This window comes from Malus domestica, chromosome 15 (assembly GCF_042453785.1).
Source record: "Malus domestica chromosome 15, GDT2T_hap1".
In the NCBI taxonomy this organism is placed as follows: Eukaryota; Viridiplantae; Streptophyta; class Magnoliopsida; order Rosales; family Rosaceae; genus Malus; species Malus domestica.
The window spans coordinates 43,764,387-43,775,100 of NC_091675.1; the positions used below are offsets into that span (position 1 = coordinate 43,764,387).

Sequence of the window (10,714 nt, forward strand, 5' to 3'; positions counted from 1 at the left end):
TAGATACAAAGTGAGCAAAAGGATGCAATTTGGAGCATTTTGGAGCAAAATTGGGCTAAAATGGAGTTCATGCACATGAAGCACAAGGGATGGACGAATTTGAGGAATTGGTGAAGCTAAGAAGGCGTTTCAAAGTTGAAGAATTGAAGATACAAAGTTACCTAGTTGAAGAAGGAAATGGCTTGAATGAAGGATTCCTAAATGAATGAAGGATTCCTAATCAATATAGGAGTCCTAATTGAAGATGGATTCCTAGATGTATGAAGTTTCCTACTCAAGCAAGGTTTCCTACATGAAGAAGAAGAATTAAAGCCAAAGAATCAGCTCAAGATAAGGTATCTTATCCAAAACCTCATCCATAACCTTATCTTAGCTTATCTTATTCAAATAAACCTCATCCTATCCTATCTTATCCTTATCCTAAACTATCCACATTTCAGCCAATTAGGGGGGTTTCTAACTAGATTAGGATGCTTAAAATGGGATTTCTAGAAGACCTAACCTTATCCTACACAAAAGGGCGCCTAGAACCTTTCTAGAAACCCCTAAAAATCTGCCTTGTATTATCCTTCTAGAACCCTAACTTTGTGCCGAATTTTCTACCTTATTTCCTTTAGGATTTTGGTTTCTAGAAGCCTTATCATTTCACACTCTTTCTGCTGCACATTATCTCCCAATCCCTTTGGGTTTTTGACTTGTTTTCCTTATAGGATTGGATGTTATTATCCTATGCAATTTAGGCCTTTAAAACCTTGTCCTTTGCTACCTAGGAATGTGAATTTTCAGCCTATAAATACCATCCTTTGCTGCACCATTTAGTCACCACCCTCTACCAGATTTTCACTACACCATTCACCAATCATCCCTCATTGTGCCGTGAGTTTGCAAAGAGAAGAAGGAAGACAACTTGGAGCCGTGTATGCCATTCAAGACGTTGGATTGTCGGAGCGTTTCTAGGTGTTTTCTATCTTTGTTTCAATGTTTAAATTTATTTATCTTTGTTTATTTGCAAACATGAGGAACTAATTTCTTTATAGTTAGAGGGGAATTCAAAGCCATGATCATATGTTTTATATGACTTGATTTCTTCCAATTATGATTTCATGAATCGTGAATGTGGTTTACTTATCTATTTGATTGATAACTTGTTCTTGTGTGTTAATTAAGGATGCATACTTAGTTCGCATGCATTAATTTGATGCTAGAGTATAAGGGAATTTCACCTAATCGTTATTAACTTATATTCATAAGTAGTAAAAGTCGCTAGTCACGATTGTGTTAAGTAAATCCTAGGCAAGAGTAACATGCGTATCCCATAGTTATGAATGCCTCGTCAATGCTTATGATTTCCATTGAACTTAATGATCTTTGATATGTGTCTCTATCATGCGTATTCCATAGTTAGGGTCCTTGATAAGAATAATTTGGTTGTAATGCGTATCCCATTCAATTCAATGAATCTAGGGAAATCTGAGAATTAATTGGTCAATCTAGTTAATTTGGGGCATTGTCATTCATGGTTTATTGAAAAAGTAATTGGAAATCGAGTCGTATGCATATGTTTCATGTGTGGAGAAGGAACCTTCTAACTAGCCTTTCACCATCTTAATTTTCATCAAAACGTTTTTGTCAAAGTTTGTTTTCAAAGTTTCTGTTTTCAAAGTTAAATTCGTCCAAAATCAATCCCCCTTTTCTTAGTTGAGTCATAATAGTTAGACATCACTTTAGTTTGTGTTTTTAAGTGTCTTAGGTCAAGTTAAAACCAATTTTCGTCCAAGTTTGTGTCTAGTGTTCAAAACTGCCCAGATTGTGGTTTTAAGGCAGTTTTGAGTGTTTTTGGGCTATTTTGAGTCTTTTGGTTTGTTTTGGTGTTTTAAAGTTTAGTTTTGCATTCTTTGAGTCTAGTTTAGTGTTTTAAACTTGTTTTTACGTATTTGAGTCAGTTTTCAAGTGATTTTGCAATCCCTCCTAATCCCCGGTTTAGAACGATCCCTACTTACATACTTTGCTACAATTGATAAAAAGAGGGTTAATTTGAGTGTCAACATAACTTTCACACCAAATTTTGGCGCCGTTGCCGGGGATTAGCAAAGTTGCTAATCCCTTGGATTGTTTTATTTCAATTTGTTTTAATTGAGTCCAGATTTTTACTTTGTTTTTGTTTCTTGTTTTTAGGTACTAGTTTATGACTCGGAGCTCTCATCCGGTTCGTGAACACATCTTGGACTTTGACGACGATTTTGAACGAGAGTTGAGACGAAAGAGGAAGAATCCAGAACCTAGTGAATCAAGTTCAAATTCGGAAGCCGAAGTTGAGATTGAGGAAGAGGAACCCACGGCTCAAGTGGGTGAAGTTGAGACAGTCATGGCACAAGACAATCGTACAATCAAGGAGCTCTCGGCTTCGGGATTGGACAATGCCGCACCTCTATGTATTCAATATCCGGCGGCTGCCCAAGGAAAGACCGAAGAATTTGAGTTAAAGTCGAGTTTGCTCCACCATATTCCGAAGTACCATGGGTTGTCCATGGAGGATCCTAACAAGCACTTGAAAGAATTCGAGGTAGTGTGTTCAAGCATGACTCCAATCAATGTCGACGGGAGTATATTGAAGATGAAGGCTTTTCCCTTTTCTCTCATGGAAAAGGCGAAAGATTGGTTGTATGAATTAGCTCCCGGAACGGTCACATCTTGGGAGAGCATGAAACGAGCTTTCTTGGAGAAGTTTTTCCCAACTTCTCGAGTCATCCTCCTACGAAAAAGGATAAGTGGAATTCAACAAGAAGAAGGTGAGTCTTTTCCTACATATTATGAACGTTTTAAATCTCTTGTTGCTTCTTGTCCACAGCATCAAATGAAGGAGGAGCTTCTTCTACAATACTTCTACGAGGGACTTCTACCAATCGAACGACAAATGCTAGATGCTTCGGCGGGAGGAGCCTTGGTGGACAAGACCCCCACGGCAGCAAAGACTTTGATTGCCAATCGAGCATTGAACGCTCAACAATACGAAGGTGTTGGACAAAGAGGCACCCCACGGCAACACCAAGTGAATGAGGTAAGTGCCATAACCGAACTTCAAAATCAAATGGCTAACCTTACTACTTTGCTTTCTCATGTTGTGGAAGGGCCAAAAGTTCAAAATGTAAGTGCGTGTGGCGTGTGTTCCATGCAAGGACATCCTACGGACAAGTGCCCACAATTGATTGAGAATGGAGGGTGGGAGACCCTCAATGCCATGGGCTTTGGGCAACAATACCAACAAAGGAATGATCCCTTTTCTAACACCTACAATCCCGGTTGGCGTGATCATCCGAATTTCAAATGGCGAGAACCCCAACAAGGCCAACAACAAAGCACGTTTAGGCAACAACCCCCGGGTTTCTATCAAAAGCCGTTTGCACCAAATCAAACCCAAGCACAACCCGCCCAAAAATCAGGTTCTTCTATTGATAATGATCAAATTTTTAATTTACTAACTTCTATGGCGCAGGGCATGCAGAATAGGGACAAGAAAGTGGACGAGTTGGAGAAGCAAGTGGGGCAAATTGCCGAGTTTATGGGACAGTTTCGAGACCAAGGAAGACTCCCTAGTTCAACCGTTGCAAATCCAAAAGGGGGATTCGAAACCGCCAAAGCAATTACATTGAGGAGTGGCAAACAAGTTGGAACTGAGCCCCAAGCATCCAAAGCAAGTCATGAAGAGGATGAAAAGTTGCAGTTTGAGGAAGACACACAAGCAAAACCCACGGCAAAGGAGGAACCACCTTTGCCGCAGCCATCTTGCACTTCCAATCCATATAATTCGGCCAAGGTAAGTTCAATTCCAACTTCTCCTAGTTCTATTCCACTAAACGTGCCTTTTCCTGGCAGGTTGAAGCAATCCAAGAAGGAGGAGAACGAGAAAGACATTTTGGAGACATTTCGGAAAGTGCAAGTCAATATACCTCTTCTTGACGCAATTAAGCAAGTACCTAGATACGCCAAGTTTTTGAAGGAACTATGCACAACAAGAAGGAGAATTTCGAACAAAGAGGTGGTCCAGGTAAGTGAGAATGTTTCCGCTGTTTTGCAAAGAAAACTACCCTCTAAATGCAAAGATCCGGGAAGTTTTACAATTCCATGCGTTATAGGCAATACTAAATTTGAACATGCTATGTTAGATTTAGGAGCTTCAATTAACGTCATGCCATACTCAATATATGCATCCATGAACTTAGGAGAACTTAAAAACGATGGTGTTATAATTCAATTAGCCGATCGTTCTAATGCATATCCGAAAGGAGTTTTGGAAGATGTGTTGGTGCAGGTGGATAACTTGATATTTCCAGCGGATTTCTATGTCTTAGAGATGGAGGACTCACCAAATGTCACCCCATTGCCGATTCTACTTGGGAGGCCTTTCATGAAAACAGCACGCACCAAGATCGATGTTTTCAAAGGGACGTTGACAATGGAATTTGATGGGGAGATTATTAACTTTAACATTTCTGAAGCTATGAAATTTCCTAAAGATGATCATTCTTGCTTTTCTATTGATATATTGGATGAACTGGCGCAGGATTATCTTGATATGTTGGAAGACGATCCCCTTGAAACGACGATTGCACAAGGACTTGGCATGAAGCCCAATCTGGCCGTACCTAAGGAGGAGCATGCCGAGCTTGTGGCGGCCTTGGAATCATTTCCCCAACATCGTGGTAAGCCTTCTAACCCAATTCCAATTCCCGTTTCCACTAATACGTTGTTACCTTCTGTGATTCAGGCCCCCGTTCTTGAGCTTAAACCGTTGCCGGATCATTTAAAGTATGTATTCTTGGGAGATGAAGAGACGTTGCCCGTCATTGTCTCTTCATCACTCACGGCATTAGAGGAAGAAAAGTTGATTCGGGTGTTGAAGGAGCATAAAACAGCCATTGGATGGACATTGGCCGATATTAAGGGAATTAGCCCTACAACATGCATGCATCGCATATTTCTAGAGGAGGGGGCTAAACCAACTCGAGAGGCTCAACGCCGGCTCAACCCTCCGATGATGGAAGTCGTGAAAAAGGAGATTATAAAGCTTCTCGATTGTGGAGTGATTTATCCAATTTCGGATAGCCGTTGGGTCTCACCGGTTCAAGTTGTCCCGAAGAAGTCCGGAGTTACTGTGGTGAAGAATGCCGAGGATGAGCTTGTGCCAACCCGTATTCAAACAGGTTGGAGAGTGTGCATTGACTATAGGAAGCTCAACAACACCACAAGGAAGGATCATTTTCCACTACCATTCATCGATCAAATGTTAGAAAGGTTAGCCGGTCATTCTTTTTATTGTTTTCTTGACGGTTATTCGGGATACAATCAAATTGTCATAGCTCCGGACGACCAAGAAAAGACCACCTTCACGTGCCCATTTGGTACTTTTGCTTACCGACGCATGCCATTCGGATTATGCAATGCACCGGCCACGTTCCAACGATGTATGGTAAGTATCTTTTCCGATTTCATTGAGAAGATTATTGAAGTATTCATGGATGATTTTAGTGTCTTTGGCGATTCGTTTGATGGGTGCTTGGAAAATCTCACATTAATCTTAAAACGATGCGTTGAAACGAACCTTGTTTTAAATTGGGAAAAGTGTCACTTTATGGTAAAACAAGGCATCGTTTTAGGGCATATCGTTTCTGAAAGGGGAATTGAAGTTGATAAATCAAAAATAGATCTTGTACGCTACTTACCCTCTCCAACTTCGGTTAGAGAGGTTCGTTCTTTTTTGGGCCATGCAGGATTCTATAGGCGATTCATCAAGGATTTTTCGAAGATTTCCACACCCCTATGCCGACTTCTCCAAAAGGATGTGACCTTCGATTTCAACGAGGAGTGTGAAAAGGCATTCAAGCACCTCAAAGAGATGCTAACTTCGGCCCCCATCATTCGGCCACCAGATTGGAGCATTCCCTTCGAGCTTATGTGCGATGCATCTGATTATGCTCTAGGCGCTGTTTTGGGACAAAGGAAGGACAAACAGCCACACGTCATCTATTATGCCTCTCGGACCTTGAACGATGCTCAGTTGAACTATTCCACAACGGAAAAAGAACTTCTCGCCGTTGTTTTTGCTTTAGATAAGTTTCGTTCGTATTTACTTGGTACTAAAGTCATAATTTACACTGATCATGCAGCGTTGAAGTACTTGCTCACAAAGAAGGAGGCTAAACCAAGGCTTATTCGATGGATGCTTCTTCTCCAAGAGTTCGATATCGAAATCCGAGACAAGAAAGGAAGTGAGAATGTTGTGGCTGACCACTTGAGCCGTTTGGTGCATGAAGAAGAGGTTGTGCCGATCCCAGAGACATTCCCGGACGAGCAATTGATGTCCATTGAGGTTAGTATGCCATGGTATGCGGATTTAGTTAATTATTTAGCATCTAAAGTCATCCCAAGTGAGTTCAATAAAAACCAACGTGATAAACTTAAGTATGATGCACGAAATTATGTGTGGGATGATCCGTATTTATGGAAATATTGCTCTGATCAAATCATTCGTAGGTGTGTGCATGATTCTGAATTTCAATCTATTTTAAACTTTTGTCACACTTATGCATGCGGAGGTCACTTTGGCACTCAAAGGACTGCACGTAAAGTACTTGAATGTGGTTTTTATTGGCCTATTATCTTTAAGGATGCTAGAACTATTTGCATGGCATGTGATCGTTGTCAACGAACTGGAAGTATAGGACCAAAAGACCAAATGCCGCAAAGTCCCATCTTTAATGTTGAAATTTTTGATGTGTGGGGCATAGATTTCATGGGTCCCTTTCCTTCATTTCATGGTTTTGTTTATATTCTACTTGCGGTTGATTATGTTTCGAAATGGGTGGAAGCAAGAGCCACCCGTACTAATGATTCTAAAGTGGTTGCAGATTTTGTTAAGACTAACATTTTTGCAAGGTTCGGAATGCCGCGGGTACTTATAAGTGATGGGGGCTCTCATTTCTGCAATCGCACCATTGAAGCGCTACTCAAGAAATATGGTGTCACGCATAAGGTGGCAACACCTTATCATCCTCAAACAAGTGGACAAGCGGAGGTGTCCAATAGAGAAATCAAGCAGATTTTGGAGAAGACCGTAGGGCCAAACCGGAAAGATTGGAGCTTGCGCTTGAATGATGCATTGTGGGCGTATCGCACGGCCTACAAAACACCAATTGGAATGTCCCCATTTCGGCTCATTTATGGGAAACCATGCCATCTTCCGGTTGAATTGGAGCATAAAGCACATTGGGCCATCAAAACCTTTAATATGGACATTGATGCCGCAGGTCTTCATAGGAAACTTCAATTGAATGAGCTTGAGGAAGTTAGGAATGAAGCTTACGAGAACTCTTGTATTTACAAGGAGAAAACGAAGGCCTTCCATGACAGGATGATTCGGAGCAAGACGTTCTCTATCGGGCAGAAAGTGCTACTTTTCAATTCTCGCCTTCGGTTATTTCCAGGTAAGTTGCGTTCTAAGTGGATTGGACCTTTTATTGTTACTAATGTTTTTCCGCATGGTGCAGTTCAAATTCAAAGTTTAAAGACGCAACAAGAGTTCAAAGTCAATGGACATCGTTTGAAGCCATATTTCACACCTTTTGAGGAGGAGACCGTGGAGGAAGTCAATCTCCAACCCGTGGGCCCTATTCAAGCTTGATTGGAAGCATCGTCCGGCTGGAAGACGTTAAAGCAAGCGCTTCTTGGGAGGCAACCCATGCAAATAAAGAGGACCTAGGCGGCTCCGGCATTATAATCAGATTTGCGTTTCTAAACCCTACTCTTTATTGCTTTTACTTTGCCATATTTGTCATGTTTGCTAGTTGTGTTATTTGCTTGTTTTTGTGAGTCTATGTTTGAAACATTGAGGACAATGTTTGGTTTAAGTGTGGGGGGGTAAACAAAGTATTTTTGTGTCAAATTCGTAGGATTTTATCACCTAACATTTCAAAGGTTGTTTTTCATTGTTTTTAAGTGTTTTTAGAAAGTTTTGATGTGTTTTTATGTGGCTTTACCAGAAAATCCGAAAATTCAAGAACAAAATAGAAAAAGTTTTGAAAAAACCCAAAAAGAGTCATTTTTAAAAGTTGTTTTTGTGTGTTTGTGTCTTAGAGTACCTTCCAACACAATGATGAGGATTTGGTTTTTAATTGCATGACCGTTAAAGAAAGTTACAAACATGGATGGAAGTTTGATATGCTCTTTTGTTTATGCTTGGTCATCGTTGTTGTTTACGAATTCACATATAATCACAAAGAAAAAAAAATCAGTTTTTGTAACATGCTTGAAGGAAGTAACTCAAACTAACGCTACAACCTTGTGAGACTTGAGCCTAAACGTTTATTTGGAGAGTTAAAATCTGTGGAATTGTTGGTTTCTAAAGTCGTTGCATGATCTCATCATTCTTTGCTTGGTTGCTACTTAGAAGGCGTATCATCATTATAGATCCAAATATTAGAATTCATACCCATTTCATTCAAAGCTTAAAATTGAGTGCATAACATATAACAAGATGAAGTTGTTTAGTAGTTACCACCAGAGCCAAAAAGCCTTCAACCCATGCATTTGTTTTTGTAGGATTAACCCCTTTGAGCCTTATTTAGCCTATTTTTGTTGTTAGCCACATTATCCGTACCTAGCCTAGAGTAGGACTATCCATACCCTTGTTCTTAAAAGATAATAAAGCATGACTTAGAGGGAATTCCTTTTGATCAATGTGTGCAGAAAACTAAGTGTGGGGGAAGGGAAAGTTTGTGTGCCAAAAGAAGTAAGGAGGGCACGGGTTAGACAAAGAAAAACAAAAGAAAAGAAAAAAAGAAAGAAAATTCGTAGAAAAAGAAAGAAGAAAAAGAAAAAAGTGTGAAAAGTATGAAAAGGAGTTGAAAGAGCATAAAATGAGCTCTAAGTTGTTGGTTGTTGAAGCAAGGGTCCAAAAAGTTGAATTAGACCCTAAGTGTTGTATGAATCTTCCCCTTGAGTTTAAACATTGATTTTCGCATGCAAAAGTGAATTCTAAGTATCAATTTCATTACTTTGCTTATTATTCTTTAAGAATATTTGTTTATCCTTACCTTTCTTTGTTAGCCAATACCTTAGCCCCGTTACAACCCTTTGCTTCTATCTTGATTGTTATGTGTTTCAATATGTGGAGTTTGGAGTTAGTATGAGCATATGATATCCCTGGATCTCGCATCTAAGTAGTAGCATTCCATTCATGAGATCGTATACATACATTCATAATTCCAGAAAATGCTTTTATTGTCATAACATATGTGAGCATTAGTTTTCATATTTACATCAATCTTCTCACATATAACTAGTGTAGGGTGTGTAGTCAGAAAATCTAAGTGAAAAAAGAGTGCATATCTAGTAAGGAATTGAGCAAATTCTCTAAGGCATGTTACTACATTCAAAACATTGTTTTAATTGATTAAATGTGAGCTAGTAAGTGATGACTATGATTAAGTATGTGCTTAAGTGTAAAGATGGCTAAAATCTATGTGAGTAGTAATCTTTGGCGTGTCATGTACCATTGGGAATCCCTGAGGCGATTGTTGGAAGGTTTAGGTTATGTTTTGTTTCATTGTTTTGCTCGAGGACTAGCAAAAGCTAAGTGTGGGGGAATTTGATAGGAGCATATTTATGCGCCTTAGTTAGTTAGTTCTTATGCATTTATGTTGTGTTTTCTTAGTTAAGTTAGTCTTTTAAGCTATTTTCATGTGTTTTCAGGTTTTAGATACAAAGTGAGCAAAAGGATGCAATTTGGAGCATTTTGGAGCAAAATTGGGCTAAAATGGAGTTCATGCACATGAAGCACAAGGGATGGACGAATTTGAGGAATTGGTGAAGCTAAGAAGGCGTTTCAAAGTTGAAGAATTGAAGATACAAAGTTACCTAGTTGAAGAAGGAAATGGCTTGAATGAAGGATTCCTAAATGAATGAAGGATTCCTAATCAATATAGGAGTCCTAATTGAAGATGGATTCCTAGATGTATGAAGTTTCCTACTCAAGCAAGGTTTCCTACATGAAGAAGAAGAATTAAAGCCAAAGAATCAGCTCAAGATAAGGTATCTTATCCAAAACCTCATCCATAACCTTATCTTAGCTTATCTTATTCAAATAAACCTCATCCTATCCTATCTTATCCTTATCCTAAACTATCCACATTTCAGCCAATTAGGGGGGTTTCTAACTAGATTAGGATGCTTAAAATGGGATTTCTAGAAGACCTAACCTTATCCTACACAAAAGGGCGCCTAGAACCTTTCTAGAAACCCCTAAAAATCTGCCTTGTATTATCCTTCTAGAACCCTAACTTTGTGCCGAATTTTCTACCTTATTTCCTTTAGGATTTTGGTTTCTAGAAGCCTTATCATTTCACACTCTTTCTGCTGCACATTATCTCCCAATCCCTTTGGGTTTTTGACTTGTTTTCCTTATAGGATTGGATGTTATTATCCTATGCAATTTAGGCCTTTAAAACCTTGTCCTTTGCTACCTAGGAATGTGAATTTTCAGCCTATAAATACCATCCTTTGCTGCACCATTTAGTCACCACCCTCTACCAGATTTTCACTACACCATTCACCAATCATCCCTCATTGTGCCGTGAGTTTGCAAAGAGAAGAAGGAAGACAACTTGGAGCCGTGTATGCCATTCAAGACGTTGGATTGTCGGAGCGTTTCTAGGTGTTT

At 39.5% G+C, this 10,714-nt stretch overlaps 1 protein-coding gene across 1 annotated transcript; it reads left to right on the forward strand.

The window, feature by feature from the left end:
* Positions 1–3,484: 3,484 nt before the first annotated feature.
* Positions 3,485–6,719, forward strand: LOC139191951 (uncharacterized). The gene is made up of 2 exons (XM_070812987.1): positions 3,485–6,525; positions 6,665–6,719. The coding sequence occupies exons 1-2, from the start codon at positions 3,485–3,487 to the stop codon at positions 6,717–6,719; spliced, it is 3,096 nt and encodes a 1,031-aa protein (XP_070669088.1).
* The last annotated feature ends 3,995 nt before the right edge of the window (positions 6,720–10,714 follow it).